Below are 24,163 nucleotides of genomic sequence, written 5' to 3' on the forward strand. Positions count from 1 at the left end.
TTCACATAACTTTAGTGTTGTTTTGCTTCGCACATTTACTACAATGAATATGAAATTTAGCAAGAATTAAGAGAAGGTTGATAACATACATTTTGTCTAGGTAGGATTCTTTTATCAATCATTTGAAAGTCCAACAATGCTGAATGGAGGACAGGACAAGAGAAGACCCCAAGAGAAGACCCCTACGTCACCATAGACCTGTCATCTGACGTCATAGACCCGCGCCCGGCGGTGGAAACAGGGCGTACAATAATTCGGATCTTTCGTGCAGGATAATTGATCCATATTTGTTGTTTTCCAACAAGTTTAAAGCGTTGTAATAAACCGTAGCATAGTGAAAGTACTGAAGGTATCTGATGAGGCATTTAAACGTACGTCGGTCTCTCTCCATGCATGTTAGTAGTAAAGTAGGTTGGTTGATGATAGGCTAGCTGGCTACCTAGCTTAATGCTGTTTTCCTTTTTATTTTCCTTTTTTAAAGACAGATGAAAGTAAAATAGAATTATTTCTGCATTAAACCTTTTGGAGGTTATTATCTATTACCAGGCATTATTCTTATTTCACAGACCACAGTAAAGTTGAAAGCTTAAAATTACTGTATGAAATATACAGTTTAGCTGCATGCCAGTCAGTTTGCTTGAATTCTTTATTAGATGTAAACAGCACGAGGTACAGTCAGACATTTGGGCTAAAGGGATAACAAAAACAAATTATTGGGAACTTAATTGTTTCCATTGTGGTCCTGTGCAGTAAGCTAGTCATGACGTGATACATTACTGTCACTTGCTTGGAACACCATCTGTTGTTATTACTAACACATTACACAGACATGTTTCATATTCACACATACCCCACTATTGTGTTGCCCTTTAACAATCTCCAAAGTTAAGAAGTATTCCCGTGCTTCAGCGCCAGCGGCTGTGTGATGCAATTCACAATGGACTGTTGAAATCTTACAACCGTACTACTACTAGTACTCATCAGACAGGGTCAGAGACCTTATTACAATTTCCCCCAAAGGTCAGAAAGTTGGCCTGCCCTGCGTCTGCCTTGGTGTAGCAGAGGGAGCAGATAGATGGGGAATTGTTGCGCGGCCTCTAGCCCCTGTGACACTGTAGAAGAGAGAAGTGGCTTGTTGCAGGATGCCACCACCAAGGCTGCGCTGCCCTCGGCGGAGACGGGAGGCATGGTGGGTGAGTTTCAGGACAGTCCCGAGGCAGACACCGATCTAAGGTAAGATGACTCCTCAAGACTGTATTAGGGTTGGGATCCTTTAGGATTTTTACTATTCCGGTTCCTTAACGATTACCGTATTGTGCCGAATATAAGACGACTGATTATATAACCCCCATTTTTCAAGACTCATTTGTGGAAAAATAACATTGAATGTCAAGTCCCCGATTATAATACAGTCAGACCAATATAGGGTAATTGTCTTACTCCTTAACGGTTCCCTTTAATTATTCCTATAAACATTTCTATATACCCACTGGTTTTTAAAGTGAGGTTACAGGGACCCTCTGCGTTACTTGAGGGGGTTCCAAATGGACCCTTAAAGGTCTGTAACACTGAGAGTATACAAATGGTCCATTCCGTGTTCACATACCAGCTATGACAAGTTTGATAAAACCCGGTTCTGGAAAATGTGATGGAACCAATTTTTATTATAAACGACAAGAATTTGATTAGTCTGATAAACCACTTGTATTATGTATTAACACCCCATGCTGTCTTTCATGATTTGTTTAGGAAAATAAGCGATGAGGCTGAGTTCAAAGAAGACGGGAAGGTCGTCGTTATGGTGCGGGCGAAGCAGAGTCCCCAAGCCAGAGTACCAGAGCCTGCCAAGCCTCAGGAGAACGGACCCACGCACAAAGGACCTCAACCCACGGAGGGGGAGCGCCATACCGCCAACAACGGCGCCCAAATAAAAGAAAACGTAGCCGACAACATAGCACAAGACGACCACACACAGGAAACCTCTGAATGTCTGCTAGTAAGCCCTTTGGAACCCTCGCAGACGGAAGACGCTCCCGTGCCTGAAGAACACGAGGCAGCCATGACCGCGGAGTCGGACGTATGTGCTGGAACAACGGAGCCCATACACCTGGGGGAACTGTCCACGGCTGTCCCACAAGAGGCAGAGGAGGCCGTGTTCCCTGAAATCCCTTCCCTCAGGTAGGCCCGTTACAATTATTACATAATCGCCTAATCGCAATTATTTTAGATAATCGTGATCATTGTGCATAATCGTTTCCATGTTGAAACCGGTTTCCAAAAATAGCGGAAATAGCAGATCTTCTACAAGCTTACAACGCATCACTTTGTGACCAACTTGTAGATCAGCTATTTCTGATCTTTCCGTATAGTAGTAGTACAAAATTATGACATATGTCAGTCTTTTCTTTATATCTTTAAGTTATTTGTCATACCTGCCCTGTGCAATTTGTGATTATGAAGCATAAAAGGTCAGACAGATTATTATTAATTAATTCATCGTCAACTTAAATGTAATCGTTACAGCCCTTCCCTTGGAGCGGACGTACAGAAGACAGAGCTCATCGCAGCGCCAGAAGAAGAGGCGGCACTCGGCGGTGATGATGACGAGCAGGCAGACGACAGCTCCTTGTCGCCTGCTCACGCAGCGGTCCCTCCTCCAGGCGACGCATCCTCTCCTCGGTGTGATGAAGTGTCGTCTCCAGCAGATGCTCCTCAGATACCCGAGGCAGAGGCTTGTCTTCCAGCCTCCTCCTCCTCCCCGAGGCCTGTGTCCAGCGAGGAGAAGGTCAGAGAAGAGATGAACCTCACTGAAAGTGTCCCTGATTCACACTCCTCCCCCTGCTCTGCCTCCCCGTGCCGGTGAGTCGCATGACATATGGGCAAGCATGCCACTGTCACTGGCTTTGGTGTCATACTTAATGTTGTCAATAACAAAGAGTGTAAACACAATCTTTGTCCTAACACACATTCACCCAATTATTTTCACAAATTTAATATCCTGATTCAGGCGGCTTGAATTTCTGTGTGGCGTTGCCCCTAATTTTAATTTATTCCTGCAAATAACTACATTATTTTTAATATCCCCTGTGCTCTCCTGTGTATCCATTTGTATTTTAAATATTTCCTGTAAAGATACATTTTCAGGGTGGTCCAATATTCACTAACAAGTAACAAGGATGGATGTTTTCAATGGGGCTACTAATAGCATGGTTAAAATGGACATTGAAGTTACTATGTTTGTATAGGAAGGGGGCGTTGTTGCCAAGGTTACAACTCCCAGTGTAAGTTTGCCTAATTTGGGGACAATGTCATGACTTATTAGTGATGGCACAGCATGAAGTCACATATGTAGATATACCTCAACCTTCCTATAGTTTCAATCTGAATAATTAGCCAGATCAGAAGAAGGGATTATTCAATATGTCCAACCTGCGACCCTCTACCAACAGGTAAATCCAAATACCAACTAAATGAACTAATAGCTAATCCCAATTAATGGTGACCATACACTGCGATTGAACTTTTCAACCTCATTTCGTACCACCATAGGTCTATCTTGTATCTTCATTGTCATCAAGGGTTTAATTTTAGAGTGACACACTTTCCAGGTTCCTAGGCGATATAAGAATAACCTTAACCTTCATTACACACGTGTCTGATCAAATTGATATCAATTATCAAACCAGAGGTTCTTCCGCTTACGTCGCACTGTCAATCCGACCAATATGTCTTGAGTCATAGTGTCGAGGGCTTTGTCAGAGTACCAGTTGTACCTCCCTGAAGAAGATCCAACCGTGTCAAAACGACTCAATGAACCAGTGGAGCTGAGTATTATTTACCAGTGTTGCGGACTCTATTTTTGAGGCGCACTAGCCACTCCTATGCCCAGCTTTGTGTGTTTGTGTGTACCAAATCATTATGATTTGATTGGCTGAATAGCTGAACGGAATGTGATGTATGATAAGAGCACCCTGTAACATCCAGATTCAGGCGGTCTGAATTTCTGTGTGCCGTTGCCCATACTTTTAATTGATTCATTCACTTAATTGATTCACTTCACACTAGTGTGATTTGTCTCTTCCTGTATTTACGTTTGTCCAGCACCTGGGCTAGAGGTTGCATGCCTCTACCAGTTGTACCCTTGTGTCTGTGTCCCTTTTGTGCCCATATATGGATATGTCTGTTTTTCTCTGTCTACCTGTCCCTTTCATGCCCATACAGTATGTGGAGATATCTGTCCTTGTACATACATATATGCCCATATATGGAGATCCTCTATGTCGTCAGTATATGGACTATATGCCCTTATCGGCATGCCCATATATGGGCATATCGGTAGGATAGGCGGTTCCAGACAACTGCATAACCCGAACCTGCACAGAGTTTAAAGTCCGTTGGTCCCTTAAATGCTCATGACCATGTTATGAGCATAGCGGTTGGGTCTGTGGCTCTGGACAACTGGATCTCTGTATCTGTCAGTCCTTTTATACCCGTTTGGGGATATGATGTACCCACGGAACATCTGCCACGTACATATACAGTATATAACGGGTGTCCCCTGGCACACCCGTTATGCAACGTTCAGGATTCATTGTCATCGCCCGTGTACAAATTCAGATCGTGTGCAAATCCATCCACTAAGGAGAAGGTGGGCGACAAGTGGACATAATCAGTGATGGCTGGATTGCTAAAGAAGACCACAGGTCTGGTGGGCCTGGCCGTGTCCAAGAATCCTCATGAGCGCCTGAGGATTCTGTACACCAAGATCCTGGCATCGGTGCAGACCATGCCTCAGGACGCCGCCTACAGAAAGTACACCGAACAGCTGACCAACGATCGCTTCCAACTCGTCAAATCGGAGCAGGACGTTGGGCAGCTGGAGCAGAAAATTAACTGTGGTCAGATCGAGGAGGTAATTTTCCAGGCAGAGTGTGAGCTGGCTCTGTCCAGAAAAATGTCAGAGTGGAAGCCATGGGAACCACTCATCGAAGAACCCCATCCCAACCAGTATAAATGGCCCATCTAAACTGATATTATTTATTGTAATATTATATATGTTCACATGTGTGTTAGATCCATGCCATACAAATAAGGAGAAGGTTATGGGCTCAGATCCATGCCAATATTATCTGTGTGTTCGTAAAAAAAAATGCGTAAAAAAACAATCTGTAAAAGAAAAATGCGTAAAAAAACAATCTGTAAATGAAAAATGCGTAAAAAAACAATCTAAGTTACAGATGCTTTTTTTGGTTCCCCAGTGATATCACTGCCAAAAATCACATGACGGCTGAGAGCCAATCACTTACGAACAGAAAAAAAGCCAATCTAAGTTACAGATGCTTTTTTTGGTTCCCAAGTGATATCACTGCCAAAAATCACATGACGGCTGAGAGCCAATCACGTGAGGCCTTTTCCTCTACCCAATCAAAAAGCTCCATAAGTCTGCCTGGCAACTGAGGTTGCCATGTTTGTCTGGGGCTACGTTATAAGTATAAGTATAAGTTTATGAGTTACAAGTTTAGCTATATTATATCCATATCTTGTCTTAAAACAACCACTCAATGGCATTATTGACTAATTCATTATTGTATAATGATATATATATATGATATATATATATATATATATATATATAAGTTTATGATTTACAAGTTTAGCTATATATCGATATCTTGTCATAAAACAACCACTCAATGGCCAATTGACTAATTCATTATTTTAGTAGCCTATATTAAATAGGGGGGTCTCAAGATTCGGGGACCCCCAGGGACCCCCGGGACCCCCCAGGGACCCCCCGGGACCCCCCAGGGACCCCCCAGGGACCCCCAAATGGTAACTAATTTTTCAACCGTTTTTGACGGGGGTTGGCTTGTTGTGATTGTGTCGCCCCCCTGGGGGCGTCTTTGGGGGTCTCAAGGTTCAGGGACCCCCAGGGACCCCCCAGGGACCCCCAAATGGTAACTGTCATTTCTCAACCGTTTTTGACGGGGGTGGGCTCGTTGTGATTGTGTCGCCCCCCTGGGGGCGTCTTTGGGGGTCTCAAGGTTGGGGGACCCCTGGGGACCCCCCAGGGACCCCCAAATGGTAACTCTGTCATTTCTCAACTGTTTTGGACGGGGGTGGGCTCGTTGGAATCGTGTCTTTGGGGGTCTCAAGGTTCAGGGACCCCCAGGGACCCCCAAATGGTAACTCTGTCATTTCTCAACTGTTTTGGACGGGGGTGGGCTCGTTGGAATCGTGTCGCCCCGCTGGGGGGGTCTTTGGGGGTCTCAAGGTTCGGGGACCCCTGGGGACCCCCCAGGGACCCCCAAATGGTAACTGTCATTTCTAAACTGTTTTGGACGGGGGTGGGCTCGTTGGAATCGTGTCGCCCCCCTGGGGGCGTCTTTGGGGGTCTCAAGGTTCAGGGACCCCCAGGGACCCCCAAATGGTAACTCTGTCATTTCTCAACCGTTTTGGACGGGGGTGGGCTCGTTGGAATCGTTCTCAGGGTTTTGGAGGTTCAGGGAACCCCCGGGACCCCCCAGGGACCCCCAAATGGTAACTCTGTCATTTCTCAACCGTTTTGGACGGGGGTGGGCTCGTTGTGATTGTGTCGCCCCCCTGGGGGCGTCTTTGGGGGTCTCAAGGTTGGGGAAGGCAGGAAGGCAGCAGAACCATCCAGGCTTCACCACTACATTGAGGATCCCACAGATGTTCCTGGCCAGCACCTCCCCCGCAAGGAGTGGACAACCCTCAACCGCCTGAGGACGGGTGTCGGACGCTTTGGTGCATCTATGCAGAAGTGGGGTCTCACAGACAGTGCCCACTGCGAATGTGGGGACCCATCACAGACTGTTGAACATGTGCTGACCAGCTGCCCTATATACCGGCCACCGAATGGTGACCGTGGGCTAATTGACCTAGACAATGACACACTGGACTGGCTTGCTGCAACGTAGCTAAAGGTCTAAGGACATATGACAGAAGACCCCCGTCCAAAACGGTTGAGAAATGACAGAGTTACCATTTGGGGGTCCCTGGGGGGTCCCGGGGGTTCCCTGAACCTCCAAAACCCTGAGAACGATTCCAACGAGCCCACCCCCGTCCAAAACGGTTGAGAAATGACAGAGTTACCATTTGGGGGTCCCTGGGGGTCCCTGAACCTTGAGACCCCCAAAGACGCCCCCAGGGGGGCGACACGATTCCAACGAGCCCACCCCCGTCCAAAACAGTTTAGAAATGACAGTTACCATTTGGGGGTCCCTGGGGGGTCCCCAGGGGTCCCCGAACCTTGAGACCCCCAAAGACCCCTCCAGCGGGGCGACACGATTCCAACGAGCCCACCCCCGTCCAAAACAGTTGAGAAATGACAGAGTTACCATTTGGGGGTCCCTGAACCTTGAGACCCCCAAAGACACGATTCCAACAAGCCCACCCCCGTCCAAAACAGTTGAGAAATGACAGAGTTACCATTTGGGGGTCCCTGGGGGGTCCCCAGGGGTCCTCGAACCTTGAGACCCCCAAAGACGCCCCCAGGGGGGCGACACAATCACAACGAGCCCACCCCCGTCAAAAACGGTTGAGAAATGACAGTTACCATTTGGGGGTCCCTGGGGGGTCCCTGGGGGTCCCTGAACCTTGAGACCCCCAAAGACGCCCCCAGGGGGGCGACACAATCACAACAAGCCAACCCCCGTCAAAAACGGTTGAAAAATTAGTTACCATTTGGGGGTCCCTGGGGGGTCCCGGGGGGTCCCTGGGGGGTACCGGGGGGTCCCTGGGGGGTACCGGGGGGTCCCTGGGGGTCCCCGAATCTTGAGACCCCCCTATTTAATATAGGCTACTAAAATAATGAATTAGTCAATTGGCCATTGAGTGGTTGTTTTATGACAAGATATGGATATATAGCTAAACTTGTAAATCATAAACTTATATATATATATATATATATATATATATATATATATATATATATATATATATATATCATATATATATATCATTATAAAATAATGAATTAGTCAATAATGCCATTGAGTGGTTGTTTTAAGACAAGATATGGATATAATATAGCTAAACTTGTAACTCATAAACTTATACTTATACTTATAACGTAGCCCCAGACAAACATGGCAACCTCAGTTGCCAGGCAGACTTATGGAGCTTTTTGATTGGGTAGAGGAAAAGGCCTCACGTGATTGGCTCTCAGCCGTCATGTGATTTTTGGCAGTGATATCACTTGGGAACCAAAAAAAGCATCTGTAACTTAGATTGGCTTTTTTTCTGTTCGTAAGTGATTGGCTCTCAGCCGTCATGTGATTTTTGGCAGTGATATCACTGGGGAACCAAAAAAAGCATCTGTAACTTAGATTGTTTTTTTACGCATTTTTCATTTACAGATTGTTTTTTTACGCATTTTTCTTTTACAGATTGTTTTTTTACGCATTTTTCTTTTACAGATTGTTTTTTTACGCATTTTCTTTTACGAACACACAGATAATATTGGCATGGATCTGAGCCCATAGAAGGTGGGCAATCTTGTTAGATTGTTGCCCAGTGTCTGATGACATCTCTCTCTGACACATACTGTATATAACTGGTGTGGCAAACCCGTTATGACATACCCTCCATTCACTTACAATGAAATGAGACGAGACAATGAGGCGTGGGATCCAAACAGGATGACATTTGAACCTGTGTGTGCAATCACAAGCACTGTGTGTATGTGTTTCGTGCATTAGCACAGTGGTTATCTTCTCAACCATTGGGCTGCGAACCCGGTACATTTCACAGAATATGGGGCTGCAGTGTCAATCTCTACTGGCACGTGGCATAATGGAATGTTGTACTGTAGTGGAGAGAGCATGTTGTTAATGTTAACGTCAGCAAACTGCCTCCCCCTGGCCAGCCGGGGCGCCCGATGGAAAGGAACTGGTTGGAATAACGTGTTCCTTCCACGCGCTACGTCCAACCAGGGAAACTCCGCCCTGTCAGGTGTAAAGGAGCAACTTGGACACTCAGGACACTCACTTTATTTGGTATTTAGATTTATTTAGATTTGTTGGTACACCTGCAAATAACTTTCATGTGTTGTGAGGTATCCTCGATTACTATCATCACTGTATTATGAATGCATTGGGACCCGAATGGAAACAAGACCGCAAGGACTTTTTTTTCGGTGCCATCCTTTTGGATAAAATGTGCTTTTTTGACTGTACCATGTACTGTTTTTCTGCATATGATATATTGTCTAATAAATAATCAATCGATCAATCAATCAGGCATGAAGGAAGCATGAGTTCAAGTCCGTTGCTCTCCCCTTGTCCCCCATATATGGGGACTAGGTTGGTGGAGGGTGTGTAGAGCCCAGGATCACATTAGATGATTGACACAGGGGTGAAAAATGGGTTACAAAATCGTGGGATAAAAAAAAGGGGAAAAAAAAATGTTAACGTCAGCAAAGTTACTCTTCTGGTGTAACTGTGTGTGTGGCTGGCAGAGAATTGTCTGTGGCTTACGCGTATTCATGTCTGTTTAGTCCTGCAATCCACCATGCATGGCTTTGAAGGTTAAGCACCTCCAAAGTCCATTCAATGAATTGTGTTCCTGCGTCATTTCCCGTGGACATTTTTGCCACTACACAGCTCCAGTGTGCTTCGGCTGCTTTATTATCTTATTTGTTCAATGTCTCATCTAATTGTCTCATAGAAGAGCAGAGAGACAAAATACAACCACCCCACTTGTATAAGTTATATATTGTTGCAAACGTCAGTGAGCCATTACTATGTAACCTCGCCTCACCAGGCTTTCCACCGCCTCGGAGGAAAGCCTGGTCTCTGTTTCAAAAGTCCATATGATCCGGGCTGGGGCCGGATGATGTGGTTACGTCATGTTGTAGTATTGTTTTGTAGTCGCCAGACAGGATGAACAGGCGGCGACAACTTCCTTTTCCCTCTCAATAAAAGCTCTCGCTTACGAGAGCTTTTATTGCTTTTATTCAAACAGGAAGCAACAAACAGCTTCCTGTTTGTTGTAGGCAAACCATTGCCTACAACATGACGTATCATCCGGCTCCAGCCCGGATCATATACCGAAATGAAATGGTGCCCAGGCTAATTACTATGTAACCTGGGCAAAACTTTCAAAAAAGTCTGTCTGTCACGCTGTGACACCACCCGCCTGCCACCAGAGGGCGCAGCTGTATCACACACACACACAAAAAAATACACACGCACACATGGACTGGCCCCACTTTATATCCTCGACCTTTTAACCCCTAAGGATAATGCGAGACCCCTCAGGTCCTCGGATAAAGAACTCTTAAAAATCCCAGTGACCAAGTTAAAGACAAAAGGTGACTTTGCAGTGGTTCCTCCTACCTTGTGGAATGCTTTGCCCTTGCCTTTGAGAAATTCCAAGTCAGTTGACATTTTTAAAAGCAGTTTAAAAAAAATGTTTCGTAAATACTTTCCCCATGTTGTCAATTGATTTCCTCTGCAGGTCTGTTTGTTTTGTCTCCATTTTAAATCTTTGATGTATGTATGTATGTATGTATGTATATTGTATATGTGTATGTGTTTGTGTATATATGTATATATATATATATTTCTTGCATTATTTTATTATTAGTTTTATATTGTTTCACTGTTCAGCACTTTGTAACCTTGTTTCGAAAGGTGCTTTATAAATAAAATGTACTTACTTACTTACTTGTATTAACATACTCTAAAATTCAGATTGGACTAAATTACATTTTATCCATTAAAAAGAATGATGTCCTCTTTGATTCAGTGCTGCTGTGACAAAGGAGGTCGATCCAAAGAATGACAGCCGGTCAGAAGAACTCAAGGAGGCCAGCTGCCCCAGGGACACAATAAGCCAGGCTATTATTCCTGAACCATCTCCAGAATCAGATTCCACAGCAGGCCCGGATGAAAACGCTCCAGACTCATCAGAGCATTCGCCGACCACAAGTCCCCTTCCTGTAGCCAGCGAGAGGTGAGCGGGTTCACGTTTTAGTGTCGACACTAAACAAACACGGGAGGTTGTTAACTTGTTTTCAACCTTACCTTCCATATGTTTTGGCTCTAGTCTGCATATTATGGCCTCTAGGGGGTGTGAAAACACTGTGGGTTAAATGGTATGCAGGGTTGTCCAACATTCCCTCCTGCAATGTTTTTTTGCATGACAGAAATTGTGGTATGTGATGTTTATGTCTTCAACCAGATACAGGTTTTACTGAGATTAAGCAAATGTTGTGCTTACTCACCATTTTGATCCACAAATAGGCCTATAGCTGTATGTTTGCTTCATCCTCCTGTCCCGGCTCAGATTATGTGTGACCGCAGAGAATTGTTGTTTTTGTTGTGTTATTTGTGTTCTTACTGTTTTTTATTGCTAAATTGGTTATTTGAGCTTTTGAGCTTTAGGACTTTTTTTTATAGGCCTATGGTTTTTGTAATTGTGATTTTAGCTACCTCCTGGCCTGTGCGGTACCTTGGGTCAACAAGAGTTGTTTTTAAATATAAGTGAGTAAGCCTTGCCGAGCCATGTGGCCCATATGGTAGATGCTTCTGTAGCGTGAGGCAGCTTGGTTTACAAGTACACACCTGTGCTTTGTGAAATATGATTATATTTGACTTGACATTATGTTTCACAGATTTGCACAATTATAGATTTTTTTATAGATTATAGTACTATTTTAGGGGGTTTTCTGCAGTTATTGATACTACACACTACACACTAGAGAAACAGGAGGAAACGGGGAGTGACACGCAGCAAAGGTTGTCAGGCTCTGGAATCAAACCTGTGTCTCAGGCATTAGAGCCTATAGAGCGTCGCAGTCCCGCCCCTACCAGGGCCCAGGAAATGATTCCCCGTTCATTTTCCTCATAGACATTTCAAAAAGTATTTATTTAAAGACCTTTTAAGCCTTGTACAAAGCCAACTCGAGTTGTGACAAATGAAATCATGACAACAAACACAATTTTTCGGGCCGAACAAATAATTAGAAAGAAAACGGCAGGTTACAACACTTTTTTTGTTGTTTTTGTCTTTGTAATTATTATTTTGGTCCAACATATTGTGTTTGTTGTCATGATTTGTCACGACTCGAGTTGGCTTCGTACGACGGTCTTTAAATAAATACTTTATGAAATGTCTATGGGGAAAATGCATTTGGAATTATTTCCTGGGCCTGGCGTCGTCATGAAAGTGGGCGGAATTGCGACGCTCTATATGTGGTATGCACTTAAACCGCTATTATAGACTTGACGGATATACATGAATATATGATACATTAAGCTTCAATCATTTCCTCTCCAGTCTGAAGAACTCCCACCAGGATGTGAGTCTAGATCTTCAATGCACATCCATCATCGGCTTGATGGAGGTTGCTAGCTTGGACAGTGTTGTGCAGGAGGACATTGTGCAGGAGGACGCAGAGGAGGACACTGTGCCAAAAGGAGCAGGACAAGAAGAAGACGGACACGTGTCCAATGACGAGGAGGAGGCGACGGGGAAGATGACCAAGCAAGCCTCCTCTGAGGTTGACGCAGAGGAGGGAGAGCTGCCGAGTCTAAATGGAACAGAGAAACTGGCGTCCATCACTTCTTCTAACGAGGTGCCGGTGGTGCTCGTCACACAGCAGGACGGCCTCGGCGAGGAGGAGGGACTTGGGAACAGGTTTGTTGTTTGTACATTTGTAAACTTGCACCTGTCGCCATGGTTAACATAGAGACAGGAGGGGCATGGTGGCACAGTCGGTAGTGCTGTCGCCTCACAACTAGAAGGTCCTGGGTCCGATTCCCGCTGGGGACGCTGGGAGCGTGTTCTCTCCTCCGCGTCATCAGTGCCCATACCCGAGGCGTGGTTGGCGAAAGGGCCTTTCTGTGTGGAGTTTGCGTGTTCTCCCTGTGTCCCCTAGGGTAGGTACCCTCACAAAAAACATGCAGTAATCCTGGTCTCTAAATTACCTCTCCCTGGCCAGCCGGGGCGCCTGATGGAGGGGAAAGGAACTGGTCGGAATAACGTGTTCCTTCCACGCGCTATGTCTGGCCGGTGAAACTCTCCCCCGTCAGGTGAAAAGAAGCAGCTTGGAATCCTCATGCATAGAAGGAAGCATGAGGTCAGTCCGCTGCCCCCCGCAGGTTGGCAGAGGAAGTTTAGTGCCCAGGAATACATTAGATAATTGACACTGAATGAAATTGGCAGTTTGGCCTGTTCACAACTGAGAGGTATAGGGTGCAGCTCCTCTGCACACTTTAAGCCCTCCCGGTGAAAGTTCTCGCTGCCAGGTTAAAATAAGCAGTTAAAAAGGTGATTGAAGTTACTATGAGTTTGTATAGGAACTTGATTTGATTTGATTTGATTTGATTTGACTTTGATTGATTTGATTAACTATCAAATATTTAAATACTGAGTCAAGCAACTTAACTGTCTGGGGTGCTCACAAAAGCCAGAGTTAACATTTATGTTGAAAGTGAAATATCTTTCTTATAACCGAATAAAATTTATTTTTAGAGTTATTTTAGAGTTTTGAGTTGGCTATTCAAAAATAGCTGATCCAGGGGTTGTTGGGGGTGTTCCAAGGTGTCTCCAGCTAAATTAGTTAATAGCGTCACAATCATTTGAACCACTTTAACCATTTATACTTTCGCTATTCAAAAATAGCAACCTCACAAAACCTGTTGAGATGGGGGTCCTTCACATGAATAAGTTGAGAATCCCTACTGGTTGGTCTTTGGGAGGGTCTAGAGACCTTCCCCAAGACCAACCAGTAGGGGTCAGCATTGACTGCATGGGGTAATTAATTGGCACAAATAATAATGACTAAATTGGGAAAGATGACCTTTTGAATTAACCATAAGAGTGAATGAGTGTGAATCAGTGTCACAGGTTGATGTCTACATTTTCGAATGTCACTGTTTGCTGCGGTCAGTGCAGCGGCTAGTGTCGCGTTTCATTGATGAAACGCGACACTAGGCTAGCCGCAGTGTGTGTCGCTATATTTAAAAGCATTGTTTTCCTTGCAGTGATGAAGACCTGTATCGTGTATTGTTTTCCTTGCAGTGATGAAGACCTGTATCGTGGAGCCGAGGAGCTTCCCCTGGCGCACGTAAAACCGACGGAACCCGTGCCTCTGTTCGAAATCACACGTCAGTAAATCATAAACGGCCGCATAAGTAACGACAGCTATTTGTATCACAGAGTGCACACTTGCGGTACTTTTTTGGAATACACACACTATAGTCCTTTTGTTCCGTCAATAATTATATTTTCTTACTTTTTAGTTCCAAAGGTGGAGGACAGATGCAGCTTGGCTCCGGCCGTGGATATTCTGTCCTACAGCGAGAGAGAGTGGAAAGGAAATACTGCCAAAAGTACTCTGATTAGAAAGGTCAGTGGATATTTGGCAATGGAAAGCTGTGTTTTCAGGTTGTGGCTGGTTTGTTGTTCTATATATACGTTTGTTTTGTTCTCTTATCTTGCACATCGCTATTTTTGAAGAATCGTGAAAAGTGACATGAAAGTGTTTGAGAACGACTGACATAGACTAACATAGCTTTTTCAAAAAACAATCAGGATTTAGAAGACATTTGCAGAATCGTTCCCAGGTCAAAATGGGTTAAATATCGACTTTTCAACGAAGCGATCGGAATTGAACTCGCTGTGGTATTTGCTTCTGGTAACAGGGTTATAAGGAGATGTCTCATCGGTTTGGCAGCCTGAGGAGAGTGAGAGGAGACAACTACTGTGCCCTCCGAGCCACTCTGTTCCAGGTGCTTTCCAACAGCACCCAGCTGCCCCAGTGGCTGCAGCAGGAGGACTTTATCATGGTACGTATTTACACAGACAGGGATTGTTTGAATTTGATTTGTTTATAGGCTCTACGACTACAGGGGTTTTCAACTGATTGTGAACCAGGAATCAACCTGGGGAACCATTGTTGTGTTGGGAGGGGATATGGGCTAAGATTAGTGCTTTAGCACTAATCTTATTAAACTCATGTTAACTGATCTATTGATTTGTATGATGTAAGAGTGAGCAGACGTGATTATACACCAATAATGATGACCCAATGGGGCAATCTGGTAGAAAAGGGAGTTAGAATCTCAAGTCCCTTCTTGACATTCTACACGAGACATGGCCAAAGCATTTCGGGGGGGCCCAAAACGTTGAGAACCCCTGTGTAAGGAACCTTAATAAATAATTTTTTTGTAGCATTATCCTTACCTTTTTTTGTTTTTTCTATTGTTATAACCTCGGCCCGGCAACTGGCTTTATAAGAGGAGACCCTCTAAAATGAGATGTTGCATCTCAAGGGGTTTATCCTTTCAATAAAGGTATAATAATAAAGTGAGTGCGGCTTTGTATTAAATCTGTGTAATTGTATTATGCATGCTAAAGAACCACTGTAGAGGACTCTTGGGTTCACCTTTCACTTTGTTTTGTGGGTTGTGTGTGTGTGTGTGTTTGTTTAGCCTCTACTCCCTCCTGTTGTAACTTGTGACTGACAGACTGTGACTGAGTTTCTTGTTGGACTGGTCTGGTCTTCTCTGTCTTCTCCTATGAGAAGTTAATATGTTTATTTGACGGCCCATAGCCAACGCTGTAATCGTTGAGGTACTCCTTTCTCATCGTTGAGTGGTAGATGCAGATGTGGTCCGACAAAACACAACAGTGGAAGTAACAAAAGTAACATCCGGTTGCGTGTTTTGGCTCTTCAAAATAAAACGAGCAAAAATCCTGGCGTGAATTACAGCGGATTAATTAATGTATCCTGTCGGCCAAATGGTTAAGTATCTTGTAATCCCTTTGTGCTCCCAGCTGCCAAAGGAACTGGAAGCCAGGGACGGTCTGGTGAGCCAGTGGATATTTCCTGGAGAGTGCCGGCAGGTCGACGAGACAGGAGATGCCACCCAGCAGCTAAAATACTACATGGAACTCCTCCGAAATAAGGTACTTCCTTCCTATGCATCCTACACTGTAAACAGTTAGCTGGTATTTGAAACGCATCGCTTTATTGTTGTAACTGACTGCCGGTGTGCCAAAGACGAATTTCCATTTTATGTCAATTTAATGGACAATAAAGTTTTCTTTATCTTTATCTTGTTGCTGCTGCTGCTGCCCAGTATGTATTATGGTAGCTATGGTGGAGGTAGCTTTGGTAAAACCAAAGGTGGTGTTTTCGGATGGTTTGCTGGTGATAAATCATAAACTCAGGAGCTTTTTTCTTTTTTTTTAAAAACTTTTTCTCTTTTGTATGTGTCTATAGAGAGTTAACATTACTCTAATAGACGCCCGAGGTGTGGCTAGAATATTCAAATATGTCTTCCCTGTGTATTTTTTGATTCTTCTTGAAAACTGAAAGTCAAAAGGCCCAATCAAAAATACACCGCCTCCCCTAACCCCTCCCCCATTATCATACAACAGCTGTGGGCGAGTTCAGGTGGCGGGTGCTAAGGTAAAAAACAGGTAGTATACGTAATGAACTGGAAGGTGTGGCCACATTAAAACATCACTTTAACACTTTCTGTAATCTGTACACTTTCTTTTCTTTTCAAAATCTTTTTATTCAAGTTTTTGTGACAAACCCAGGGGCAAGTATTAAAACAGACATATCAAAATATGAAAATAAAAATAAAACTCAATCCCCTATCCCACCCACCCCCCACCCACAATCCCAAGGATAGTCGGAAAGACAGTCAAAATTAAATACATATATCTACTGTATATACACATATACACGAAATACATGCATACATAATAAAAAAAATTAAAAAAGCAGATTTTTATAGCAGAGCAGATTTTGTTTCTGTTGTGGTTTGGCGTTGGCCGAGACATAGGCACACTATACAGTTTGTGTGTTGTGGTAGAATGTCATAAACGGACCCCAGGTCTTGTAAAACTTTTTTCCAGAGCCGGCAATTGAAAACCTCTCTTAACTCGAGACAGGACATTATATCACGAAGCCACTGACGGAGCACGAATCTGTACACTTTTTAAATATTTCTTTATTGAATCTTCCTTTTTTTTTTGGTTGAGCAGTGGTGCTCAACCTCAGGCTGTGACCCCCCCCCCCTCCCCTGAAACTGGGGAACAACCCCCACCCACAACCCTGACAAGCACTTACATTTAGTTCCACAGATAAATATTGTGAAAATAGCTGATCTAAAAACCTCACTTTGTAGATCAGCTATTTAAAAAATAAATATATACAAAAAAAATGACAATTTGGCCAATGTTTGACCATTTTTATAGTATAGTTTGTTGTACATTTGATGCAGTAATGGTAATTTCTTTTTTTAGGTAGTAAAACGGGTAAAGGTCCCCCCCCCACACACACACAAAAACAACTACAGTATGAACACAACTCACCGCGGTGTAGTTCTCTAAAGTTGGAAAACTACAACATTACGTCAACTCACGACGGGTAGTCGCAACTCACAGCTCACCCTGACACATCTCTCTGTTTTTACTGACCGACATCTCCCGGGTTCTCCCCTTTCACCCAGAGCTATCACCCCGTGTTCACTGATTGGCCTAGAAGTTGGGGGGGGGGGGGGTGGTCCCCTTGGTTTTGCAGGCACGGAAGTTGCGCATCTGACCGCGAGTATGGTGGCCTCGACTCGTTATCACCGTTTAGGACAGGTGATAAGGTTATCACCTACAGAGATACGTATCTCTGCTGTAGGGCAGAGGTCAGGGTTGACGTCACGACTACCTAGTCGTTACGTCACCTCCTCCTTTCATAAGGCATCGTTCCAGAATCATTCTTTGTCGGATTATAAACTACAGTCAAGTCCGTATAAGAATATAAACCTAAGCCTTAAAATCTTTTAACTTGTCCATCTTTAAACCCGAAATCTCATCTACTCGGCAAGCCTTTAGTCAAGACTATACTCCTCCTGAAGCTAGGAGTTACACCTGGTCAGCACTTCCGCTCTTGTGACCACGGAACATTCTCAACCCTTACAGCAGAAACCAACTACAAAATATTAACTTTTCAGGAAATTAAATGTGTTTTTAAAACGAATATTGCCTCATCAAAGTTCTATGGTGACTTTATACATATATTATCATCACGTAATACCTAAATACAGCTCAAGTGGAGGTAGTTGTTTTGTCCATCATTGATTTAGAATGACCAAGATAGACGGAAAAAGTAAGTTGGAGTAGTTGAGGTAGTTTGAACGACAGTAGTTAGGAGGTTTAGTCAGAAAGTAAAACCAACACAGACATAAAGGGTGTTCAATACAGCTGATTTATTAACTGAAAAATAATAAAAAGAGAAACGGAGATAGTTGGTTTATGCCCGACTGCGACGATATATTACAAGCCTAAACCACTACTGTATTTTTAGGCCATCCATAAACGTACATCAAAGGCGTTCACCTGCATTGTGTTTGGCTTGAGTGCCATCTTATGTTGATGGCATATTGGCTTGAGTGCTACCACATGTTGACAGCACATGTGTCCTCCTGCCATACTCCCCTGTATGCCTTTGCACACAGAAAGTGTGTTTAGATATATATGGTAGGAAAGTTCAAGGAAACCGAGCAGTTTAAGTGACAACCTTTAGTTTATACCTTTAGTTTATACAGTAACATAACCACATGGGCCCCCAGGTAACGTTTTATTGGCTCTCGTTACCATTTGAAACTTGGAATTTATTGCGCACTTCTTTTCAAAGTCGTGCTTGTTGTCGTTGTCGGGTGTATGCATGCTACCTTCAGCCAATTTGAGTGGACTCTCAGGTTTTGTGGTACTAGAATTGACATTCTGACGTTTATTTCCAAAAGCGTCATCTGTGCATGCAAACGGACTGATGGCCCAAGTTAAATGAATGACAAAAGGAGCTGTGGTTCAAGGTTGTACTTTATTGTTACATCTTGTGTACAGGACAGTACAAGTAATAACAGCAGAATTTCTTTAAGTATTTAACTATTTATGGTGTCTGGGACATTCCACATGTCGGCAGAGGAGTAGAATCAATGCGAATCTTTCCCATGTTTGTTCTAACATTGAGTCTCTTCATCTTGCCCCAAAGTGGCGTGCGGCGGTGGCCTGCTCCAGTGCGGCGGAGCGCCAGCGGCTGTGCGAGCAGGTGTTCCAGGGCGGCGAGGAGGAGCTGGGCCTGCTGGAGGCGCTCAAGCTGCTGATGCTGGCCCGGGCCGTGGAGCTGCACCGCTGCATGCAGGGAGGAGGCGACGTGCCCGTGTTCTGCTGGCTCCTGTTCGCCCGCGACTCCTCCGAGTGCCCCCGCACCTTCCTGTCCAACCACCTCAGCCATGTGGGCTTCAGCGGGGGACTGGAGCAGGTAAACACAAACCATGTGTGGTGGGCATTTTGTTCTCTGCTCGACCCCCTTTGTGTTTGTTTCAACCCGTTAAGACCTGAGGCAGAGTCTACAAAAATAATGCCTTCTGCATCAGTAGTTGTCAAACTTTTTCCTGCCAAGGAGGACCCTGTATATAGGCCGCGCAGACCCCCCACCATATGAAAATGTTTTGTGCCAGGGACCCCACTTTCAAGATTTTTTAAACCCATTTTCAAGATTTTTTAAAAACGTAATTATTTTTGAGAACCGCTGTTCTAAATCCTAAGAGTTTTCGAAATAACTCATGTTATATATATTTCTGCTCAAATATAAAATGATCCCGATGCTTTCCCAGTTTTAATTGGCTAACTTGGAACGGCATGACATTTATTTTAGGGCTTGTCCTACGGCTACGCCGTCGTCTTCAACATTTTATGTCTATGTACAGTATATACTGTATATCTGCTGCAGCTTCTCGTTAACACCTCCAGCGTGAGGCGTTCCTCACGCTGCACTGCAGGACAGAACACAGGAATGAAAACACCAACTATAGTTTCTCCCAGAGTGGGGGGTATAATCACAGGGTTTGTTGTCGGTTCGCCTGGAGAAAACACATTAACCACTTAAAGCCTCACTCACTGACTTTCAGGTCCTACCAGGGATTAGAAACTGGATCCCCCTCGGCCTACACAAGTGCAGTAATAAAAGGTTTATTACTGAGCACACTTAAAATTAAGAAATATTACACAAGAGTGTGTGCTTTACCGTCATTATTGGCACGACAGTTACGACAGACAGTTCGACAGACATCTCTCAAGTAAAGCACACCCTCCTCGAGTGCAATATTGCGATTATGCAACAGTTATACCGTCACAATAAAAGATGCCTACGAACGTGTTTTCATATTGTGGGGCAATTTGCTCTCAAAATAACCTTTTTTTTTTTGCAAGCATTATCTCCATTTCCGTGGAATGTTCCCTGGAACGTTGGGTTTGACTCGACACAATAACATGTCCGTGACATGTTTTATCAGCCAGGCCCAGACACATTGAGGCTGGCTCTGTGCCAGCCAATGTGACATTGTGACTTCCCAAACTGAATCAATACCACATAATCAGATTGTTAGCTCAATCTCATTGTTACTAAGTTAGCAGCTAAAAATGAAATTATACTGTGCTGCTAGCAGCACATGTATGAAAGTTCTCAGTCGCAATGACTGATTTCAGTCATTTGGATTCCATAGAGGCCAGCTTGTCTACTATGGAAGCATGTTGAGCAGTGATAGCAGCCTATCTACAAGCTCTCAATGTGTCTGCGACGCAGGCTGTGGATCAGATAACACATTATTCAAATGTATTACTAACAGACTTGTGGTGTGCTTTTCTGTCTACTCTATTACACTGCGCTACACATTTTAAAATGAGCTACTTATCAAATGAATACAAAATCAAATCAAATCTAATTTCTTTTGGGGGGGGAAGCTGATCTACAAACTGATGCATCACAGTGTGTTGTGAGCTTGTTGATCAGCAATTCTTTTTTGTGGCCTATAGCAGTTTATGTCATAAACTGGTTAGCTATTAGGGTACTTTAGAAAACATGGAGACTGGGAAGTTATCCACTGTATACAGTCTGCATAGGAGCAAAAGGGGAGGACCAGGGAGAGATTGAGTTCTACCCGCTAAACTAGTTTTTTGTTTGCCAACTTTAATAGTTGTAGTTTCCATTATGGTGAACAGATACTGTAGTCAGTTTTTTTTTTTTTTTTTTTATGTTTTTTTTGTCTCTTTCTGCCTTTATTGATCTGACAAGAAATGGGGGGGGGGGGGGGGGGGGAGTCGAACCTGCGGCACGCCGTCAGGCTGGCTCAGCAGCCTTGGTGCTTTAGTCTATGTTGATAGAAGTACAGTACATGATGAGTGATTAATGAAGAGGGTGGCAGGATTGAATGGAATGCAGTTTAACAAGAGTTTGATGCAAAGGTGCCTAGCTTTAATCTGAGTGTGATGTGATGTGATTTAATGTGAGGACTGGTCTGATGATGAGGCTGTGGATCATGGTTTATGATTGTGGAGTGTTATAATAATACTAATAGCTTGAATTTATATACCGCCTTTCATGAACCCAAGGACAACCTCCGTTGTGGTGGGCATGGAACTTTGCCACTGTGCTACTGGAGCGCACTCTTTAGAATAATTTAGTTATTTTTTTAAATATATTACAGCTAAAAATCTAAAATGACACTGATGCTTTCCCAGTTTTAATGGGTTAACTTTGTACTGCATGACATAACGCTGCGTGGATTTATTTTACGGGTCGGCTATGCCGACGACTTGAACATTGTGTGTCTAAATCTTTAGAATTGTGGCCAAATCCATACCATTTTTGGTATCCTTGGCACAAAAAAGTTTGAGAACTACTGATTTAGAAGGCATTTGTAGCATCGGCCTCAGTGGCACCATGTTAAAAGTGTTCGCCTTTCACCTTGTTATGCCATGTATTCTTCCTTCCTGCAGGTGGAGATGTTTCTCCTGGGCTACACGCTGCAGTGCACCATTCAAGTTTACAGACTGTACATGGCCGACACGGAGGAGTTCCTCACGTACTACCCAGACGACCATAAGGACGACTGGCCCTCCGTGTGCCTGGTCACCGAGGACGACCGCCACTACAACGTCCCCGTGGGCGAGGAGGACGAGCGCCACTACAACGCCCCGGTCAGAGAGGAAGAGGCCGCCGAACTAGCGGAGCAGGAGGTCGCCTTGAGCTGATATTTATGAACCACTGTGGAGACTCTCCTGCCATGCAACGTGTACACTCCTCAGGTAGATGAACCCATTAAGACCTGAGGCCGATTCTACAAATCATCTCTGTCGGGTGGAAACCTCATAATTATGTCCAAAGCTGATACTTTTCAGGATGAAAATAACAACAACATAAAACGGTCGTAGCAGATTGACAAGGTCGTTTCGAGCTTGTGGATCTGCAACTTTTGATGCTTTTGTGCTGTGGTATGATCAAGTTGGGCGTTCATTTACGGGGGGGAAAATGACACAGATGCTTTCCCGGTCTTAATGGGTTACGGTTAAACATTTATGCCAATTTTTTTTCTTATCACAGCCATTTTTGAGAGATGCTGCAGCAGAACCAGATTTTACCCATTTTGTGCAATTGTTTTTTTTTAAGATAAAATTGGTTTGCCAAACGTGCAAATTTAAGTTTACAGTTGGAAGAAAAAAAAGCACACGCTACTTCATATCAGGAATGAACTTCAGTCTATAGCGATTGTTTATAGAATCTGAACGGTCAAAGTCCGCACAGTACAGTGGTCAGCAGCACAATATCATTGCCAACAAGAATCTAGATTGTGGGTATTTAACACTGGATAACTTTTCTTTTTGTTCATACATAAGAGTGTTAATTAATATATATGTTTTTTTTATTTGTTAAATCATAAATTTACTAACGTGTAAATTAGGTTTGGTGAGTTTGTTAGGAAAAATGTGTAATTCTGGCAGGTTTACTAATCACCTGGATTAGTCTGATGTTAGTCTCGTCAGCCAGACTATTGCCTCCCACAATGTTCAAATGCTTCCGTCATACAGTCTGGAGCAACGGACACTCTGAAAGATAGAGGATAAAGCGGATGTCCTCCGCGCTTCCGTTTCGTCTTTACAGACGCACACATTTTTCCAATATGAATACAAATAGTCAAAGAACATATAGCTTCGTACTTACTGCTTATTAGAAATGGAAATTGTAAAATAGAATCGTTGCTGTCCGGAAGAAACCACCTAACTCCATATTTTTTTATTTTATCATAAATCAATGCTATCGAACAACCTTTATGTATGTGTGTTGGTTAAAAGAAATATTGAACCAATGGGAAGTATTAAAGTGCTTTGGCGAAAACCACCTAACCCTAGCCAAACCAGCTAACTAATCAGTGCTATTGAACACACTTTACGTAGGTTTGTGGGTTAAAAAACAATATTGAACAAAGTGAAAAGTATTAAAACGCACTTCGACAAAAACCTCCTAACTCCACTTGAGCTGGATGTTTTTTTTTTTTTTTCATTTCCTGAAAAATGAACATTTTGTAGTTGGGTGGTTTCTTCCAGACAGCAGAGATATTTTTGTGAACGGAAAAGACGAAACGGATGACAGCTTCCGTAATCAGATTTCGGGTGAGTAGATTTCCAGACTATATAGCATTCGGAGATTGTGGAATAGTGTTCCTGCATATTCAGAGGAAAATTGGAAAGACACTTGTAAAAAGATCAGTCGCTGTCCCTGTGTCAGAGACATGACTGGTCTGTGTGTGTGTGTGTGCGTGCGTGTGTACGAGAGACTCAAAGTCTAATATGTTGCCTTTAACCAAGCTGGTAAAAAAAACGTGCCAATGTTGCTACAAATGCCGTCAACATTCTCAACCACCAGCTACTGGGTTGATCTACAGTAGTTAAAGCTACTGGGTTGATCTACAGTAGTTAAATCGTTGCTTGGTTCTCCATGTTGCCTTAGTAATAATGCACAATAAAGAATGAATTTTTTTTTTTTTTGGTTGGTGGGTTGGTTGGTTGGTAATTTTCTTTTTCTTACCATTAACCTTGAGCAAGTGAAGGCGTTAACATTCACAATTATGCCATTTGAAGAAACTTTGTTCTTGTTCTGGTGAAATAAACCTACAGTTTGCTACACCTGTACTTTGAGCCTTTTTTCTACACATTGGTATGATTGAGTAGCCTGGAATCCAGATGGAGGCACTTCAGCGTTTTTTTAAACTTCGCTTCTCCGTCTGGCTATCATCCTGTTTGAGACACTGGAAGTAGCATTACCAGACTGAGAAGTGAAAAAACA

At 43.6% G+C, this 24,163-nt stretch overlaps 2 protein-coding genes across 2 annotated transcripts; both read left to right on the forward strand.

Moving 5' to 3' along the window:
* The first annotated feature begins 233 nt into the window (after positions 1 to 233).
* LOC308336812 (uncharacterized protein) lies at positions 234 to 24,001 on the forward strand. Its single transcript, XM_080794383.1, has 12 exons — positions 234 to 371; positions 1,021 to 1,233; positions 1,750 to 2,178; positions 2,524 to 2,859; positions 10,774 to 10,980; positions 12,307 to 12,666; positions 14,053 to 14,138; positions 14,274 to 14,380; positions 14,676 to 14,819; positions 15,811 to 15,942; positions 19,034 to 19,303; positions 21,820 to 24,001. The coding sequence occupies exons 2-12, from the start codon at positions 1,076 to 1,078 to the stop codon at positions 22,072 to 22,074; spliced, it is 2,484 nt and encodes an 827-aa protein (XP_080650509.1). The 5' UTR covers positions 234 to 371; positions 1,021 to 1,075; the 3' UTR covers positions 22,075 to 24,001.
* LOC308336259 (NADH dehydrogenase [ubiquinone] 1 alpha subcomplex subunit 5-like) lies at positions 4,662 to 5,086 on the forward strand. Its single transcript, XM_080793569.1, has one exon. The coding sequence runs from the start codon at positions 4,676 to 4,678 to the stop codon at positions 5,024 to 5,026; it is 351 nt and encodes a 116-aa protein (XP_080649695.1). The 5' UTR covers positions 4,662 to 4,675; the 3' UTR covers positions 5,027 to 5,086.
* Positions 24,002 to 24,163: the final 162 nt, after the last annotated feature.

Source organism: Protomyctophum bolini (genome assembly GCF_963924005.1).
Source record: "Protomyctophum bolini genome assembly, chromosome: 21".
Classification (NCBI taxonomy): Eukaryota; Metazoa; Chordata; class Actinopteri; order Myctophiformes; family Myctophidae; genus Protomyctophum; species Protomyctophum bolini.